At 45.6% G+C, this 20,556-nt stretch overlaps 1 protein-coding gene across 2 annotated transcripts; it reads left to right on the top strand.

Moving 5' to 3' along the window:
* Positions 1-117: 117 nt before the first annotated feature.
* LOC118282727 (probable ribonuclease ZC3H12C) lies at positions 118-20,347 on the top strand. 2 transcript variants are annotated; one of them, XM_035604055.2, is made up of 6 exons: positions 118-266; positions 12,844-13,761; positions 14,327-14,466; positions 14,596-14,830; positions 14,957-15,057; positions 15,177-20,347. In XM_035604055.2, the coding sequence occupies exons 2-6, from the start codon at positions 12,956-12,958 to the stop codon at positions 16,667-16,669; spliced, it is 2,775 nt and encodes a 924-aa protein (XP_035459948.2). In that variant the 5' UTR covers positions 118-266; positions 12,844-12,955; the 3' UTR covers positions 16,670-20,347. The 2 variants fall into 2 exon arrangements, with proteins under 2 accessions (XP_035459948.2, XP_047193226.1); XM_047337270.1 differs by lacking the exon at positions 118-266 and adding an exon at positions 6,750-7,166.
* Positions 20,348-20,556: the final 209 nt, after the last annotated feature.

Genomic DNA, 20,556 nt, shown 5'->3' with positions numbered 1-20,556 from the left:
CAGAGAGGCAGGTAGGGCACAAGGAGGAGGCTTTCTCCCTCCTCTCTCTTTCTCTCTCTCTCTCTCTCTCCTTCCTTCTCTCTCTCTCTCTCTCTCTCCCCCTCTCATGCTCACAAGCAGCTGATCAGATGTAGTTTTTTTTTCTCTCTGACTTTCTCTGTTGCTTACTGAATCGGCAGCTTTCACCCGGATCCGTTTCTGATGCTTGTGTGAGTGACGGAGGATTAATTGACTCAAGAGGACAGGATCATGGAAGTCATGTGAAAGTAAGTTGTGACCTGCGATTCCTCATTTTATTCCAGCACACGACATATAACTGATAGTTGAGGAGAAAAATCTGTGCAAGAAAACTATATTTAAGAGGAATTTCTTTAAAAAAGATTTTAAATTGAAATACCATAAATACAATAAACTCCATACAGAAACATTTAGTGAAATCCCAGCAGGTAAATATCATTAATGACATTACATTTATATATATATACTAGGGCTGCAACGAATGATTCTTTTCATAATCGATTAATCTGTCAATTATTTTCCCGATTAATCGATTAATTGTTCGGTCCATAAAATGGTAAAAAAATGTCAATCGTGTGTCCCAAAACTCAAAGATGATGATTTGTTTTGTCCACACACCAAAGATATTTAGTTTAGTGTAAGAGAGGAGCAAATAAACCAGGAAATATTCACATTTAAGAAGCTGAAATCAGAGAATCAAGACTTTTTTTTTCATAAAAACAAATCGATTATCAAAATGGTTGGCAATTAATTTACTAATCGATTACTAATCGATTAATCGATTTACTGTTGCAGCTCTCTCTCTCTCTATATATATATTTATATATTCTTTTTTAAACTGTTTTAACTCAGATATATATTGAATTGACATTTCTGTGTCTATGCAATTAAATTGTTTCAAATTCATTCTGCAGATTTTGACAAATAGTTGAAAGCAACGATTCTTACTGAACAAACACACACGCACACGCTGTGCTCTTGTTGCTTATATGCAAAGTCTTGGCTGCGACATTGTAACAGCCTCATGTCATCGTGACTCGGCTGATCCTCACGTTGACTCGACACTCGTCAATGACACAAAGCAAACAACCTTTGAAATAAACAAACACGTGCACTCCTACAGTACTGGTGTTAGTAGATGACACGTTATGTCATAAATTCTCCAGTTGCCCAGGGTTGAAAATTGAAAAACCAACTCAATAGATAAATCCGTGACACACTGTATGTACGGCTGCACTGCTACTGACTCAGACGACATTATAACCTCTGCTGATAGATTAAATAAACCTTCTACTCCTTCATTGTCGTTTTGCCACTATAACTAATAAACCGTGATGAATGCTTACTTAGAAATCTGAGGGATTTGTCAATTAACTTGAAATTGAAGACGCACAGTAAAATGTTTACTTGCAAATCCACTTGAAATCCTCTTGTCAGCATTAAACTGAATTATGTATTTTCAGCAATGGTGTAAAGTAACGTGTACATTTAGTGAAGGCAGGGTGTTTCTGTTCACTGCAAGACGTCTCCTGAAAGTTTATTTACCCCCCAATATCCACTAAACCACATGTCTGATATCAAAATCCTGCAGAAAGTACCCAGAACACTTCCCTTCGACTTGTAAGTGGCCAAATAAAACGCTGCACACGTTGTGCTGTGAATCCTGCGGCTGCCATGCATTTGCATCCATGCATTCTCTGCATTTGTCCCCATGTGACCCCCCTCGCCTGCTGCAGGGAGCTCCTCTAGACGGGACTGTGGACTGCCAGGCGGGACGAGTGTGTGTGTGTGTGTGTGTGTGTGTGTGTGTGTGTGTGTGAATGTGCATGTGTCAGCAGAAGAGGGACTGCGGCACGCTCCCTCTGAAAGGGAAGGGGGGGATGGGAGGGTTGGGGTCTGCTGGATGATGTTTGGCCCGGCAGCTGGGAGCTGCTCCTTGCTTTTGTTCCTCGCTGACCCCTACTGACCTGGCACTCGCCCTGATGTCACACACACACACTTTTACGCACCTGCACACACACACACACACACACACACACACACACACACACACACACACACACACACACATATACACACACACACACACACACACACACACACACACACACACGTATATGCACCGAGATGTATGTAAATTCTGAAATTTGCTAAAACACACCACGGGCACGCGCGCATACTGTTCAATAGGCCAGGCCCTGAGGGGACGATCTATCATGACTTAATAAGGGAACTGTGTGTGTGTGTGTGTGTGTGTGTGTGTGTCGCTGCATGTACTCTTGACAGTAGAGCTGTGAATGTGCAATTCCGTGACGTTTCCAGTATTTTCCCATAATCACATCAGAGCACCTCCCTGTGCTTTCCCTTCCTGGTTTGTCTTGTCAGTTTTCCCCTGACTCTGATGTTGCCTCTCTGGACTAAACCTGTGAAAATCCTGATGCCTGGAACACATTGGATCATTTCATATATGGTCAAACAGACAGATATAACTGGCTGAGGAAGACAGAACAAAGTAAGTCATAGCAGCGTTTTTTTCTGAAAATCTTCCTAAATATATTTAGTTCTGTAAAGAGGACAACTGGGGCCAGAGGTGAAGTTATGTTATGTCGCGTGTACAACACGTAGCGTTGGATTTGGCCAGTTCAGTCTAATTGATGGTGGAAAATGCAGTTGCAGGCCCACGTTCCTCTTTGAAACGACATCTTTTGGACCGAGTCGCCGCGGACGTTTCATTGGCCCCCGAGTTATGTGGTAAATCTCAGCAATGTGTCCGTCTTTGTGTCGCTGCTGAATCACTCCATCTTCATTACACCAAACACGAGCCCGGGCGAACAGCAGGTGGTGTGTGTGTGTGTGTGTGTGGGTGTGTGTGTGTGTGTGTGTGTGTGTGTGCATGTGTGTGTGTGCGCGCGCGAGCGAGCATGTTTTTCATGATGCCTCCTTGCCTCCTTAGGTGACCCACAGGGCATTGGGCCTAAGGCCAACCTTTTGTGCCTTCAAAGTCTGATGACCCTGTCCCATCCCCCTGTACACACACACACACACACACACACACACACACACACACACCATGTGGTCTGGCCCTGGTTTGTTTGGCTCCCTCTTCATAGGTGTCGGAGCATGTGCGGGGGCTGTCGGTTGAGCATTATGTCCGTAAAGTGTGCGCGGATGACACCAGCTGGACGACGACTGCTTCTTCTTCTTCTTCCTCTCCTCCCTGTTTCCGCCTCTCAGGCGCTGTCGAAGGGAACGGAGTAATCCCCGCCGCCCGGCTCGGTGTTTGCTCCTGCGGGGCCGAGGGACGGCGAGCTGCGGCCGCTGCCGCAGCCTCTGCGTTCCTGCTGTTCCTTTTTTTTTTCCGTAAAGCGGCACACATTCACCTGCTCCCCTCTGTCGGGATTCATCTTCACTCCTACACTTTCTTCTCCCCCTGCCCTTTGGTTTTTCTCTCTCTTTTCTCATCATTTGCGGTGACAGATGAATTTTTGGGTGGAGGCCGGTTGTGTAATTTGATCCACGATGTCCCGCTTCGGATACTCTGTATGATGACAGTGGTGCCAAAGGAGATGAATCAATTACTTAGTGGGACATATGTTAGATATTAGATATACAGATATTGGAAAAAAGGCTGCATGCTAAGCATTTCTGTTACTGTTGCATGAACAAAAAATTGTTCAGGGGTAAAAGCATGAAGTCACGGTTGATGTTTTAATCTGGTTGAATCATTGAGATGGAAGAGCCGCAGCAGAAGAGGATACGCTGGGGCATTTAACATTCCTTTACAATTCTTCATCTCCACTGGATCCACTGCAAACATTTTGATTCTTCATTTTGATTTTGGGTTCAATGATAACTTCTCTGTTATGAATGAGGACACAGGCTCCAACATGTGTTAGTTAGTAAGTAACTTGGTTTGGTGTGATAGTAAATACTCGAAATAAACATTTTCACGCACAAAGGTATTAGCAGTAGTTATTGTTAACATTGATATTGTAGGACTGTTTGCATCGGTTGTTTTTTTTCAGATGGACATTTATGTGTATGATCTCGAGTGGCATCTCGCCCCAGTTTGCCATCACAGTCAGCGACACGACGGGAAATTGCCTAACAATGAGAATTCCACCTGTAAATCTCGTTCATTTATTAAAAAGGTACAAACTAGCGCCGCGACTAACGACTATTTTCGTTTTCCATTAATCTGTAGATTGTTCTCTCAATGGATCGATTAGTTGTTTGGTCCATAAAATGGTGAAAAATGTCCATCGTGTTTCCCAAACCCCCAAGAGGATGTTTTGTTTTCTCCTCGCACCAAAGATACTCAGTTCACTGTCACAGAGGAGCAAAGACACCAGGAAATATTCACATTTGAGAAGCTGAAGACGGAGAATCTTTACTTTTTTTTCATAAAAACTATTTGAACCGATTAATCGATTATTAAAATAGTTGGCGATTAATTTAGGAGTCGGTTACAAATCGATTAACTGTTGTAGCTCTAGCACAAATCACAGTTTGATCAATTCTGGATTATGCAGGTAGGACTATATTAAATAAGTACGTGGATCTGTTTTAGAAAATATTTCACTTTGCCTAAACGCACCGGTCGACACAAAATGACTTTCGTGGCTGGGGTCAGTCTGTCAGATGACTGCAGGGGGCGCAGCCATATGTCGAGGTAGCAATGCCACACGGGGTCAAACGCAACCACTCCGATTTTATTTTGTGTAAACTGCAACGCGGCGCGGCGCTTTTTTGCGGTGTCGCGTTCGGAGGGCTCGCCGTGGCGCAGGCGGGACGGGGCGGGGCGGCGGGGAGCAGGACACCTGTTCGTCCTGCCATTAGAAGCAGATGGTTCACATGGCTCCGGCTCCCCGAGGGGAAAACCTGTCAGCTGAGCCCCAATTAAGGAGTCACTGCGAGTCGGGGGGGGGGGGGGGGGGGGGGGGTTGCAGGGGGTTGGATGACAGAGGAGAATCTGCAATGTTATAAATTGACTGTCTGGAATGTGAGCATTGTGATACCTTCACTGATTACGTTCCCACCCACATGTCGAACAAGAAAAACTACATTCAGGACAAGATGGAGGTGATATAGAGAAAGTGTTGCAGCGACATGCTGATAAGCCTTAAAAGTATTAGAATTGCACAGTTGAGGGGACATTTGCACAAATTTTGGATAATGATACGAACAGAAAACAAAATCCGACATGAAGCACCGGAGGGAAAAAATATCAGTGTTGGTTGTAATTTTCATAAAACCAAAAGCCGGAGCTGATGGCCATGAATGGAGCTGCAGGCGCGTTTGACAAAGGGGCCCAGATACAGGTGGAGCTGGTCCACATGTCCCACCATGACGTGATAACTGAGCAGCCGATCCTGGTGAGATTACTGGGTTTTTTTTAAAGTTTTGGCGCGAAGTGAGAAACTACACCCAGCAGATTTTGCATGTTTCTGACCCCGGGGCTTTCCACATGCAAAAGCTCGGCCGCCCTTTTCAGCCTCTGCGCACCTTTGGAGTCCGCCCACACAGGTGTCGTCTGATTCTCAGGACAGCTCAGCCGTCAACTCATCGCCCGTTTCCAGACGGGACCATTTTTTTCTGACCTGCTTTCGTTCTTAGTGGCGGTAGAATTTGAGAGACATCCCACGACAGTTTCACGTAGGGTTTTTTCCTGTTTTTTTTTTTACCTGACCAGGTCGCTCCTTGATTTACTTTGTCTTTTTATGCGTGATGGATTCAATTCATTCTGTGTTTTGTTCCATCATTAGTTGTGAAACACAAGAAACCTCCTCCTTTCTGAAGGTTAAAGGGTCCGGTAACTGGTTAAGTCCAGCTTGACAGGCAGCCAGTCTCTATTCCTAATTTCCTCTGGGGCCTAAGAAGTAAAAACCCCTCCTCACCATCGGAGGCCTTTGAACGGATGCCGCCATCTTGTCCGGGCCGTGTCCAATAAACAATAAAGCCCGACTCTCTCTGTCGTTTCCTACTCTTTTCCTTTTTGTGCCTCTTGTTAGTTTGAAGGCTTTTTCACTTCACAGCTTCCTTCCCCACCTGCTAACTTTTCTCTCTCACACACACACACACACACACACACACACACACACACACACTTGCACTTCTATCACCCATTTCGGGGCGCGCACACATACTTTTAACATAATTCGTCTCATTGTCTGAGTCCAACCCCCCCCCCGCCCGTGAAACAAAGAGGGTCGAAGGCGGCAGCCGTCCCCAGTGAGCCAGGTGTTCCGCAGGGCTCAATTCTGGGTCCCTTTTTTAAAAATTTTTTTTTTACTCGGTTTCTCCTCATGTATCTGTATCTGTGTGTGTATGTGTGTGCACGTGCATGTGTGTGTGTGTGTGTGTGTGTGTGTGTAATGGCCCTGAGCATGGTGTGTCTGTGTGCAGCTGTCCGCCGAGGGCCCTCCTTTGTGTCCCACTCCCCACCATTGTCAGCTCGCGCCTTCTCGTCCATTCATGGCTCAAGCCGGCGGATGGGCTGGTGTGTGCGTGCGTGTGCGCGCGCGCGTGTGTGTGTGTGTGTGTGTGTGTGTGTGTGTGTGTGTGTGTGTTTTGGTCGGGGGGTGGAGTTACCCTGGTTTATCCTTAAGTCCCTTTTTATTGGTGGAGAGTTAGGTGCCTGTGTACACACTGAGCTTTGGTAAAGACGGGAAAGTGAGACGTGTGTGTGTGTGTGTGTGTTTGTCGTCAGATTTCTGCCTTCGTATTGGCCAGAGGGCAGAGACTCGGTGTAGATGCCTCGCGCTCCGTCTGTTGTCAGTCACACCGCTGAACCTGCAGCCTCAGGACACTGCACTCTGCTTCTCAACCAAAAAGAGGAGAACTTGAAGGCTCACATCTCTTAGGATTGCTGCTACGCTTAAAAAACAACAAAAACAACCCCAGTTGGATTGACAGCTTTACTTTTTCCAATGTCAAGTGGATACTGAAATTTGACTTTTTCGCATTAAAGAGGGAATTTTGACGAACATCCAGACATATTTTTATTGCCATATCTGGAAATTTTGTTTCTTCCTTGCCCTGCAGCTGGAATGACCAAAGGTTGCATTTGAGGAGAGAAATCAAGAGAGACATTTCTCTCCTTCTAACTCTCCTGTTTTTTACTGCCTCGTTTCCCTTGGAGTTGTGTGGTAAGTGTTTCTGTTTTCTTCTCACGTGCGTTTGCCTCGGGTTGGCCTGAGTTTTGCAATTTTTTAAAAATGATATTGAAAGCTCTGTTTTCATGCTTTGTCACGGATTGTATGGACAAATGTAATGTGGTTGTGTCCTGCGTTGAAAGAGTCAATCATGATATAATAATAATGATAATAATTATTATTATTATATTTATAATAATTTATAATAATCATTTATTATATAATAATGTAATTGGAAGGATAAGGATCCTTGAAACTTGGAATCATCAGTAATGTTTTTTCAAATGTCAGCCACAATATTAAAGCCAGTTCCTTGTTTTAATGTTGTGACTGATCTGTGTTAGTTATCAATTTTATAGCATCAACAACCCTTCAGTATATGTGCAGATGTGACGATCATCATGTGTGGAGTAATGCTACCCAGACCAAAAAAAACAATAGTTCAGTCTGTTTAACACGTTGTAAGTTGTCAAAAACATATTAACACTACACTCAACTCGTTTGTCTTATATGCAGACCTTTGCCGAATATCTCCCAACTGTGATTTTTAGAATTGTTTCATTGTAGTTGACAGTATGAAATGTGTTCATAAGTGAAACTGAGATTGAAAAGCTTTGCGTGGTGGTGGTGGTGGTGGTGGGGGGGGGGGGGATTCCCTCGGGTTCCCCCACAACATGGGGAACAGTTTGATTTCACTCCACTTTATATGTATACATACATATATATATATATGTATATATATGTGTATATATATATATATAGTATATTATGATGGTGGTGGGACCAGTGATGATCAATGAGTTCATTCTCACCAGTATAAGCTCACAACATGTTTTGGGGCTGTGACATGTCTTGATGATGATATTTGCACCGGGGGCAGAGCCGGACGCAGCCGACTGAGGAGGTGAAAGTGAGAGCTAAACCACAACCCCCACCCACCCAAAAGGTCACATGGCAGACAGTGGTGATATGTATCAGCGACGACGAATCTGGACACCACCAGTTGCAGGAGAGCGCAGTGGGAGAGGGAGGCGAGGGAGGAGGAGGAGGAGGAGGAGGAGGAGGAGGAGGATGCTTTCATGGGGGGTCCCCTGTGGCTTCAGCAGGCATCTGTTACCCCCGCTGCCCATGGATACCCCCCCCCCCCCATCCCCACCCTTTGTCCCCCCTCCCAGCCGGTCACCGGTGTGGCAGACTGGTTCACTGCTGGGCTCAGCCACTCGGCGGGCCCTGGGGGACCGGTTCCCCGGTCTGGCCTCGGGGGAGCTCATCCCTCCTTAACCCTGGATCATGACACACACAGAGAGACACGGTGCAGAGGCAGCGCAGGCAGGCCGGGTCACCGAGGTCGAGGCCGCGGCATCTGCTCTGTGTGGAAGCACTCGGGGCCCCTCCTCCCCTCGGAAAACACACACACACCTACAGAGGTTATTGGGCAGATGAGTTATTCTTTCCGTATGATACGCTTGAAATTGAAAACCCTGGCAAAGAGTGAAATTAAATTATTTTTCATAAAGTTCCCAGTTGAGAGGCATTTCTTTAAGTCTTAAATTATAAAGGAATTGAAAGAATAGTTATCATCTTTCAACATTATTCTGGTGTTGAGATTGTTTCTCCCCCCCAGAACATTAAAGAGAAATATTATAAAAATTTGCATTAAGTTTATAACCTAAAATCTGAATTCATAGAAGATTAATGTGGTTATATAGTATTTCAAATATCTTCTTTAGCAGAAAAGCAAGACTGTAAGGCTGAAGGCCATAAATGCATCTAATGCTATTTTTTAACATTTAAACATTTATGAATACAAAAAAGGTTTATTCAGCCATTTACAAAATAGGTTTTGTTTCAATATTGTCGTCAATTTGCAGTTTTTGATTTGCAGAGAAAACTTTATTATGAAACCATATTCGCTATCGACTGGAGACTTATCACGTAAATGTGTTACACTGAAATATCCGCAGTGTGTCTCATTTTGCACAAAATCAATATGACATCTTATCATTGCAGATTTTATAAAGTTTACTTTGGATAGAATATGGCTAAATTCATAGAGATTAATGTCGGCGTTAATGTCAGTTGTTATTATTGCGATGAAAAGTAATCAAAAGTCACAGCAATTGCAGTTGAAATGGTTAAGATATTTTTATAATGTCGTATGATAAAGTATCGATAGTTCGGCAGGATAGCTGCTTGTAAATAATTTATTTTAATTATCTTTTACAGATTGTTTATTTATAAACTATTGCTTTTACATTAAAAACAAAATGTTTAATTGTCCAACAGCAATATCAAGTCAACTTTATATTCATAGTGTTATATGTAAATAAATATAACACTATGAATATCACATTTCTGTATCTTGAATGAATAACTCATCCGAGTGATAACATTGACCGTCACAGTGTCATAGTAGTTTAATAGTATGTCTTACTGTTGAACAAAATAAAATAGATACATTTACATGTGATTTACTTAGATAAGACTAGTGACTGAACATTTATCTCCTTCATCAAATATTAGACATATTAGACATTTGACTTGAGTTCGCAGAACCTTCTTTTCCCCACTTTCTGATTTAATCAGCCTCCATTGCATTGTGTGGTGGTCTGCCAAGTACTGTGTGTGTGTATTTATATATATATACAGCATATATTGACCTTGTTTTGCAAAACTCCTACTTACTTTATGAACTAAACATTCCGACCGCGCAGACACACAGTTCTTGTCTGGCCCCTGATCGGGTGATCTTTACACTTGCTGTGTCACTGTCATATTTCTGCTGACTCCTCGGAGATTCTGTCTGGCGACCTGTGACTCTGTGACTGAGGCCGGTGTGACCGCTGAATTACCAGGCATCATGTGAATGAGTGTGTGTGTGTGTGTGTGTGTGTGTGTGTGTGTGTCGGTGGGGGTGTATGGGGTTGAAACCCCCAGCCTCCGTCTGTGCACGCTGCTCAGGCCCATGAGAACAATGCTCCCGTCACAGGGGGACAGATTGGGTGGCAGCTGCATTGTTGAAGGACGGCAAGCCAGACACACTTCTTTCCCCCACCCCCGACACACACACACACACACACACACACACACACTCTCACTCCTTCCTTTTGTGCCTCTTTTGTTGCCGGCCGACTAAATTATTCCAGCTCTCTTGTGGCATTCAGGGCGACGGACAGCGGCGCGGCGGCTTAGACACGAGGGGTCGGGACACTGAGGGGCCCCCCGCGTTAGCGCCAGAGACTTCTCATTACACGTCGCCAAAATAAAAAAAACATGTCTTCAAATCTTTTGAAACTACCGGCCGAGGCTCTTGGACACAAACATGGGATGAGAGGGATGATGATGAAGCGGACGGGCAAAAAAGGGAATGCAGGGTGGTGACAGGTTTCATCGGGCCCACTCCATAACTCTTATCTCTCTTTTCACCGAGAGACACATCTGCCGCGTCTTGCAACTATCTCAAAGAAATCACGGAAAAAATTGAAGCTCGTCATTGTTTCGTCTCGGGTGTTAATCTCTGCGCTGCTCCGTCGCGCAGCGTAAAGCTTCGGGTAACATCGGGACGCAACTGAATTCTGATACGTGTTCCACCTTGTCCCGACAAGCGCCTTTCGCAGAGAAGCTACGCTGGTGGGCAAGGAACGATGAGAAAAGAAAAAAACGGAAGTTATAAATAGCTGAGACGCTCAAAAAAACGATTTGGTCAACGTCCTGGGAGCAGTTTGACGCTTTGGAAGTACCCTGTGTGGGTATTTCCACAAACACACTGACGCCGATATTTGCCTGTGGTGTGAAGTTGTGTCAAAGGCGACGCAGGCAGGCCCAACGTTTCCTACCAGTGGTCGCAGGAGTCGGATGACTGTACTGTCAACTGATCTCCTCAAAGCCACCTTTAAAGAATTAGGGGTTTTGTGTGGTTCAAAGTAAAGGCGAGTGGAGGCGAGTGGAAGGAGAACGAGCGATAACCCGCAGCACAATGAACGAAAGCCCACATGGTGTACTTATGGAAAATGACGCATCAGACAAACAAACAAACAAACAAACAAACCTCTGCGAACGGCCAAAGAAACCCCTTTTGTAAAGTGTGCTTATGGTTATTGCGTGTTTCGATATGTGTGTGTGTGTGTGCGTGTGTGTGTGTGTGTCCTTAATACGGCGGGGATACGCAAACAAAGGAACACATGTTGTTGTTTTTAAGGGGTCACTAAGCAATTTCCCATCGCAGCAGATCGCCCTTTGTTTCATCCAGTGCGCGGCCCCCCCCGGGGCCAGCAGGTCACACTCCGAGGAGAGAACAGGCCTCGAGGACCATCAGGGCTTCTTTCAGATCGCCTCGCATTGACTTTAGTGTCGGGAGATTGATGATGGCTCGTGTTTTTGAGCTTTTAAAGGCTGCGATTGGATTTCATGAGCGTCAGTTTGAGTTTTATTTTGAGGAGGTGAATTTGCGATGTCGCGTACACTAAGTGTGTTGACACCCCGATACAACAAGCCATGTACCCCCCACACCGCTTCACATCATGTGCATCATCTTACTAGGATGTAAAAGGTGCATTTTCCTGCACACCGAGTCCAATTCTTTCTCCTCAAAACTGAGTCTTACCTTTGCACAAGACTCTATTGTTAATTAAGGGATGTCCATCGTCCATCTTCATTTTCAAGGGACACATGTCTGCATGTCTGTCTGCAGGTGTCTGTTGTGCAGGTTGGCCTGGGACGGCAGCAAGTGCTGAGGCTCCGTATATGTGTGATACTTAATATCAGAAAAATTACCTTATGATTACTTTGTTTTATGGAGGGATTGTTACATCTTGCATTTTCTTGCATCTTGTAAAAGGACACTTGAAAGTATTTATTAGTAAAAAAAAAAAAAATTCTAAGTAAACATTTTCACCTCAAATTAATCTTCTACAAATGACATTTGTTTTAAGGATTTCACTGATGCGAAACACCAGTATTGACATATTTGATCGTGGTGATGTTACAGTATTGGTTACGTCACACAACTGTAAGAAAACATATAACATCTACCTTTTTAAGAATCTAAAACAAGATATTATGTGAAAAATAAATTACTAGTTCATGTCAAGACTGTTATTAATTTAGCTTGGAGCAAAGTTCAAAGAGGACAGACGTTATTCTTAGTGACGGTGTTATTTGCTGACAGTAATTATGTGCTTGTCAGAGATGTGGTTTGGAAGCACTTGGCTCCACTGTGGCTCATAGCTGCTAAAATGCAAATCAGGAGAAGTGGAGCAGCCGGTAAGGGTGGTTACAGGTTCCAACCCACATTTTTTTATTTTCTCTTAAAAGTCTGTTGCGTGCCATGTGTGAATCATTTTTTACATTTGCCTTTAAGACCTGGTGTAATTATGTGTTCTAGATAAAGTATCTCAACTATGTAAGAGCTTAACAGGCAAATTAGGTGGATGGAGCTGGTGGACTTTTCCAATGAATCCCAGGTACGACAGGTTTAGAGAATAAGCAGAGAAGAGTAAGGGGAACTTTTAACTTGTTGTTGTTTAAGCTTTTCTTCTTGGGAATGTGGCAAAAAAAACCTCATACCAGGTCTAGATGGAAATAGACATTCCTTACTTGACTCGTTCCCGCATATGTAAGACTCATGCAGTTCTCCGTAACTTAACCAGTCGCCTCTTGTGTCTCCCTCAAGCTTCGCTCCCAGGACCAGTCAGGGAACTGTTCACCCTCAGCAGTAACAGTGGGGTCGGTTAGGTGCCCGGGAGGTCACGGAGGGCGTGGAGCTGGATGTATGAGACGGCTCCATGGGCCTGAAGGACCATCTGGAGGATGGGACAGGCCACATCCTCAGCCTGGAGCTGGATCTGGACTACCTCCATGTGGAAGGTGCTGAGCGGCAGGGCGGCCTGAGCACTGCGACGGGTGCTGGGAATGTAAGAGTCTCGCAGGTCAGAGCTGGCGTCCCGAGCAACAGCACCAACAGCATTGATAGTAGCGGTACTAGCTTTAGTACGCGCTCGAGCTACAGCAGCAGCAGCAGTTGCAGTAATTTCTCTGAGGAGAGTGCAGTGTCCGACAGTGAGGATGAGCGACTCCAGAACGGGTCTGGTTCCGAATCTCAAAATCCTCGTCGAGATCAGTCTCACCTTCGCCACCAAGAGTCCTCCTCCGTCTGTCCGCCAGTCAGGCTGGACCTGACCCTCAACCGGTCCCTGGGAGGCCTCGCGCAGCCAGAAACATCAGCTCCGGCCGACCCCGTCGCGGACTGCCGCAACAAGGTGGAGTTTGCTCTCAAGCTTGGCTACTCTGAGGAGCTGGTGCTGCTGGTGCTGAGGAAACTGGGCACAGATGCGCTCATCAACGACATCCTGGGCGAGCTGGTCAAACTGGGAACCAAGACAGAGATGGAGCAGCAAGGACGTCCGACTGTCTCGCAGTCTCCTTCCACCTCTTTGTCATCCTCTTTGGCCTACTCCTCCTCCTCCTCCTCCTCCTCCTCTTCCTTCAGCTCCTCTCTGGACTCGTGTCAGCTGCTGTGTCCATCCCAGCTGCTTGAGGACAAAGAAAACCTTCGGCCCGTCGTGGTGGACGGGAGCAACGTAGCCATGAGGTGAGGAAGAGAAGAATTTCGGAAATTTCACTTTAGGACTAAATGGTCACCCGAGGTTGTAGAGTAAGGGCAGTGTCCAAGTTAGCAGTCTCCCAGTCTCCAAGCTAGCAACCATATGTATGATCACTAAACATTTTCATCTCTAATGGTTCTGTTGTCTGGTTCGTCTTCATGGTTTTCTACGTGTCTCCTATGAGGTACAGTAGGAACCTGTACACACTCATGAATAATTATAGGATTTCAGAGTTTCACTATAAACACTATGCGTGCATTTCATGCTTCTCTTGGGAAGTCCGTTTTTGCCAAAAGTTTTGTGTGTCGATATACTTTTGCTGATTTCAACTGATACTGTGGTTAAAGAAGCAGGAAGTATGTCTCACACAAATCCAACAACCAATGCACCTCAGCTGAAATGAAAACCACATAGAGACAGAATAACACAGAACAAAATATTTGTCTGTGCAATTCTCAATTAAGTCTTAAAAGGGTCTTTTAAACCTTTGGGAATAATCACCAGGTTCTCGGGAGCAACCCCAGTTGTTTACCTTTATTTCTGCTCTTGCAGTCATGGAAACAAGGAAGTGTTCTCCTGTCAAGGCATCCAGCTGGCTGTAGATTGGTTCTTAGAGCGAGGTCACCGCGATATCACTGTTTTTGTCCCGGCCTGGAGAAAGGAGCAGTCGCGACCTGATGCTCTCATCACAGGTAACAGCTCCTGCAATTTTTTTTTGTTTTTGTGAAATCCACTGCTTTGGGATGATTTGCTTATTCTCTTTGATACCAATTGGAAGATGAATCATCCTTTAACTGTATCTCCCCCCCATTGTTCTTCAGACCAAGAGATTTTACGGAGACTGGAGAAAGAGAAGATCCTGGTCTTCACTCCGTCTCGACGTGTGCAGGGGCGCAGAGTGGTTTGCTATGACGACCGCTTCATCGTCAAACTGGCCTACGAGTCGGAGGGCATCATCGTGTCCAACGACAACTACCGCGACCTGGCCAATGAGAAGCCGGAGTGGAAGAAATTCATTGACGAGCGTCTGCTGATGTACTCCTTTGTGAATGACAAGTAAGAAACTCACTAAAAGGACAAAAAATAAAAAATATATGATGATCTTAAGTTGTCTATGTTTTATGTAAGAGCTCTAATTTGGGGTTTGAAAGAAGTGTGAATCTATTTAATGTGTACTTTTAGATTCATGCCACCAGATGACCCACTGGGACGCCATGGACCCAGTCTGGAGAACTTTTTAAGGAAGAGGCCTGTTGTTCAGAGGAAGCAGCCATGCCCTTATGGTACAAGACGCCTCTATATACACATCTGGTTTTCAACTGTTATTTTCATGCTAAAAGATAATGCCATAATATCTGATAATCCAGCACATTGATGAGAACTGCTTTTTTTCTTCCTTTAGGCAAAAAGTGCACATATGGTCACAAGTGCAAGTTTTACCACCCCGAAAGGGGCAGCCAGCCCCAGCGCGCCGTGGCTGATGAGCTCCGTGCCAGTGCCAAAATATCATCAGTAGCTTCCCGAGGCCTGCTGGAAGACGCCCTAATGATGAAGAGCCAAAGTTTTGGTCACGGAATGGTTGACGCCGAGCCGAGTCAGAGCACTCCAAAGAAACAACCAAACCGCAGCCCTCGAAGCTCCTTCACTGACCTCCTGGAGGACAGGCTTCGGGTCCACTCCAAAGCGGAGGGACGCAGGGGAAGCGGCAGCAGCAGCAGCAGTTGTAGCAGCAGCTTTCTAGGGCATCCTGCTCCAGGGGCGCCCCCTTCATCAGGAAACCTGGACCGATGGGAGCACCCTGGGTGCATTGGTGGAGGCAGCTCCAGGGTCGCTGGAGCCTCAGGACCAAGCCAGGCTGACACCTACCACAGATGTGAGTCTCCAGAGCTTGGCTACGGCTCTGTGGGGAAGGCATATTCAAACCTCAGCCTGGTCGTGCCACAAAGTCCTGAATGCTTCTTCCCAGCCGACCTGCGATCCGGATCTCTGCTGTCAGACTGTAGCAGTGAAGGAAGTGTCAGCTCAGACTCTTTCTCCCCTGATCCTTTATTAGATGATGGCCCCAAGTGCCACCATCACCACCACCACCACCCTCATCACCACCATCACTGCTCTGGCCAGTACACCCATCCTGTCAGCCGTGTCCCACCGGGATTCAGCCAGCACGCACATCATGGCTATCCCATTCCTCAAGCCTTGCAGAGGCAGCATGGTTTTGGCTTGGAAGACCGTTCGCCTTCTGTTACCTCTCACACATCTCCACGTCCTTTCAAAACCCCTTCAGCCCACGCTCCGCCGCACCTTCAGCATCCATCGCTGAGCAGTTTCTCAGGGGATTTCCCAGCTCGTCCTCAATTTCCATCCCAAACTTCCCCTGCTCACTCCCGCTCTCCGGGCTCCTCCCTCGGCCGCAATCTGATGGGCTCCCTTTGGCAGGACGGCGGGCTCCGGGACTCCCGAGTGTATGAAGGGTCACCACTTCATTCCAGAAGAAACTACTCTGGGATAAACCAAGAGCCACTGCAACAGATAAACTGGGACCCCCAATACCAGCAGTCCCCTAATCCTTGCTATGATCTATTTAACTTCCAGAGCAGGGGCAGGCAAGCCCATTCATCCCCCCACGGCCTTTCAACATCAAGTCTTCCTCCACTCCCGCAGCTGTCGCTTACATCCATCACTTCCCACAAGGGCCACCTGCCCTCAGTGCCCCAGACGCAGGAGCCCCCCGCCCTGGGCCGATACCAGGGTCTTAGAGAGAGGATGTTTGTCAACCTGTGCGGCATCTTCCCTCCAGAACTAGTGAGAATGGTGATGACCAGGAACCCTCATGTGATGGATGCTCAGGAGCTCGCGGCTGCAATTTTGATGGAGAAATCTCAGCTCGGGTCTTGAATGTAGCCAGAGGGTGAAGCTACAGCTTCATCTTAGCTTGACCGCTTCTGCAGACTTATCCCCTGCAATTGTCTTAATTATTTAAATCAGGTTGAACAAACACAAACCAAAATCCTTAAGCTGGTAATGCTTATGGACCACTTATTTTCACTGCAGGGAAGTTGTCTCATTAATTTTAATGGTATTTTTGTAAAGGGAAATCCCAAAATTGCCATATTTTTTTATATGTCTGCTATTTCAGCACTTAAGACACCAGTGTGCTTATAGGGAGGCTTGTAATGTGTGTAAAGGGTGACAGTGTTGTTAATTTTAAATTAATTTATTTGTTAAAAATTTAAGTTATTTAGATACTTTATAATTATTCAGTTTTTGGCACTTTTTGTTCGCGTTTTCTTTTTTTTTTTTTGGCAATCATATCAGGGTATAAGTACTTTTAAAAAAAAAAAATGTATGTTCCATCTTAGAGAAACTATTCAACTGAGATGACAACATGGAGTAAATATACATTCCTACTGCATGTAATTCTTTCTAGTCTGACAGGTGGCAGATCAGCTGCTGTGGTGAATGTTTTGTGGATTTCCCCCCACGGGGAAGTGAAACCCACAAAAGAAGATAGCAAAAAACTCCACTCGAAAGCCCCATGCTGTTTTTATTTTTTTTTCTCCTCTGCTTGCGTTCGAGCTTTGTCAGCTGACTTTGCAGTTCATCTTTTCATCTTCAAAACCAGCTCAGTTCTTTTTAAAAATATGTCAGATTATGAAGTCATATCAAGGTGAATGTGGAGAGCGCGACCACCGGAAACGTTTAGTTTCTTGGTATTATTTCAATTTTAAATGTAAAATGCGTGATGATTTATCACCCTCGTATGCGTGTGAATGTCTGTGAGACGCGCGGCCTCCTTCGTCCGTGGCGTCACCAGTGGAGAGTTTTCGCTGCCTCGCGCGGGACACAACTTCATCTTATGAACCTTTCCGTCAGAGACGCAGAGATCCACGTCCGGCAGGAGCGGAGAAACACCTTCAAATTGTATGTTGCCAAACACCTAATACGAGGAGGGGGGACAGAAAGAGATGAAATATTAGATATACACTAATATTTCGCTCAACTAGACATTATTTCCATTATCAGTATTATTCTTTTGATCAGTTCATCATAGAATCAATCTTTAAAAGGTCAAATCAACTGCTTAGCCTCCGCTCCTTTGCCCGCCGTCTCTCTGAAAGTATTATGAACTTCTCTCGTCTTATTGAAAAAGCACTTTGGGCTGCGTCTGTCGTTGCATGACATGATCCCGTGGTCGTCTCCACCGGGGGGGATTGTTTGTTGACGTCCGAGGAACTGTTTGTGAAGCCAAAGCTCCTGCCTGCCTGGTCAGCAATAATATCTAGTAGCCGGATGACGCCTCTCGTTGTTGATACAAATTGTATCCTGTTTTATATGAGAATATTTAAAAAAAAATATTTCGAGTCAAATATTTTTTGGGAGTATTCGTGGCAAACTTTGCCACCGTTGGTATTTAGACTTTATTTATATGAGGGGGGGCTCGTTATTCCCCTTCTTTTTCTTCTTCTTCTTCCAAGTGCAGGAAAGAGAACGTCTCATATGCACCTTTCAGTTGGAAACAGATGTCGTTGCTGTTTTATGTCGTCCGCGAACCGAAAGCAAGGTACCGCCGCGGAACTGGGAGACCGCGGGCCCCGGTCGAGCGTCGCACGCGTCACACCAGACGCTGGACATTGCCAGCGTTTTTTATACGTAAAGGTGTGGTCATGACTACGTCACAATATTCCCCTCAGAACAGAAGACTGTGATCGTGACTACAGTAAAAAAAAAAACAACAACAAACATTTTTACTGCTTTTTAAAACCACAACCGCAATTTTTCTTTCAACTTCCTCACAAATTCCTCGCATGTGGAAGGTGCACCTCTCAGGAACACGTCCTCCGTCCTCCCTGCGGGTTCCCGCCACACGCGGCTGAGCGCCTCTCGTCCTGCAGGTCTGGCACCGTGTGCCGGCGTTCGCTTCACGGCGGCGAGACGCTCGCACCGATGCGCCATTAGGCAAAAAACGTCTATATTGAAGAAAGAAAAAAAAAAGGGTTGCCGCGTTGAAAAAAATGTACGAGGGGCCAAATAACTTTTCTAACGCCGCGAGCTTGTCAAAGAGCTATTTGACTAATTATTCACTGTGACTGTTTCATCCGCCAGAAGGAAATTGCAGCTGGCGACAGTGTGTCGCTGAGGAGATAAACGCATTGTTGTCAACTCGACAATGAGTTCAGACTGAACGTGCTCTTGTTTTCCCGCCAAATGTGTGTGTGTGTGTGTGCGAGCGTGTTTGTCTTGGACTCACCTCACGTGTCTCCTGCAGTTTCTTGCCTTGTATCCGCCCCGCCCCGTTCTTGCCTCGACCTTTACCCCCGAGCAAGTGTTGTCAACGCGCGTGGCGCCGACGCCTCCTGGGCGGCACAGGGCTCCGCGAGTGGGGCCTCTGTCGCAGCACAGGCCTCGGGGGTTTTGCCCGCGATGTTGACGATGGGCCCGATGTCCGGCACAAGACCCTGACACCTGAAGCAGCTCCGTGGAATTTAAAACCTTCATTCATTTCGATTTTTTCCTTCTTTTTTTTTTTGTACTCCTGTGACGCCTCAGTATGGCCTCGGGCGGAGAAAGAAGGCCCTCGGACTTTCTTCCCACTTCATGTATCGCCGCGACATCGCCTCCTCTGTTTCCACGGATGCAGTTGTTAAGTCTTTTATTTCTGGCCGATCAGATCGTCACGGAGCCTTTCGGGGGGGAAATTATGTGAAAATATGCCTTGAAAAGCTGCAGAGAAACCAAATTGCTGGAGAAATTCGTGTTTCCGCTCAAGTGTTTCCGTCCTCTTGCAGACACATGCAGTGTTGTTTTGGGATTTCTTGCTCATTTGACTGAAACGGCCTTAAAATCCAGCTATTTTCATCCAATGGAGAAAAATTTGAGTAAAATATATATATATGTAATAATAAAAAAATGTCCCCGTTTGTCACGTCACATTCCCGCCTTTATATTTCTAATGTGCTTTAACACAGCTTCATTTCTGCTGCAGAAATTACTTCAGCATCTTCAGGGACCAAGGCCAAGTACAAGTGTGTGTTTCCCCTCCAGTCAGTGGGAAACCAAAATTTAAAAAAAAAATAAAGTAAAATAAAAATTAATGTACCATTTGTCTCTGTTTCACCGTGAGTCCTGCTGGCAGATGGAAGAGTTCCACTCGGGGGGGCGGGGACAAGAACCCAAAGCTGTCATGAGTGTGTACTTTGCTCATATTCTGTACGAAAACAAAAAGGTATTGCTTTAAGGTGATGATGAATTTGGGAGCGTAACCCAAAATTGATTTTTTGAAACGACAAACTTGAAATGAAGTCGGTTGAAATGACTTTACCCAAACAAATGTCATCGCGTCCTCGTTCGGCGCTTGTCTTATTCCTGTATGAATGTGTCATTTTGAACGGGGCCTCTGGAAGCTGCAGGACGATGGGACGTCAGTTGAGCTTTAGGCAGTGAAACCTCAAACAAACGCACAAACAACCCTGTCGTACGTGCAGAATGTGGGAGACTCGTGGCCAAATGAGACGTGTTGACTGTTCTTGTGTGTGATGTAAAAGTGAGCAATAAAAAGCCCTTCTCCAGCTTTCACCGCCTGGTCCTCTGTAGTTTTCCTTATTGACTCTTCGCTTGGGACGAAAAAGACGCCGGTTTTGACGTCGCTGACGACCCCGAGGAACTTTTCATTTAATGTACTTAACATATTCAAAAAATGTTCATGTTCTCCGTAGAAATCAATTATTAATTAATTGTCTAAAGAGACTTACAACAGCCGGATTGCGTCACATCAGAGGTACAGT

This window comes from Scophthalmus maximus, chromosome 14 (assembly GCF_022379125.1).
Source record: "Scophthalmus maximus strain ysfricsl-2021 chromosome 14, ASM2237912v1, whole genome shotgun sequence".
NCBI lineage: Eukaryota > Metazoa > Chordata > Actinopteri > Pleuronectiformes > Scophthalmidae > Scophthalmus > Scophthalmus maximus.
The sequence above is the reverse complement of the archived record's forward strand: the minus strand, read 5'-3'. Positions and strand labels throughout refer to the sequence as shown.

What these genes read in the sequence shown, in the direction of transcription:
- LOC118282727 (XM_035604055.2), top strand. Translation starts at nt 12,956, where the DNA reads ATGGGCCTGAAGGACCATCTGGAGGATGGGACAGGCCACATCCTCAGC. An exon ending in GGGAGCAACGTAGCCATGAG is followed by an intron (nt 13,762 to 14,326) that starts GTGAGGAAGAGA and finishes CTGCTCTTGCAG; the next exon opens with TCATGGAAACAAGGAAGTGT. An exon ending in GAAGCAGCCATGCCCTTATG is followed by an intron (nt 15,058 to 15,176) that starts GTACAAGACGCC and finishes TTCTTCCTTTAG; the next exon opens with GCAAAAAGTGCACATATGGT.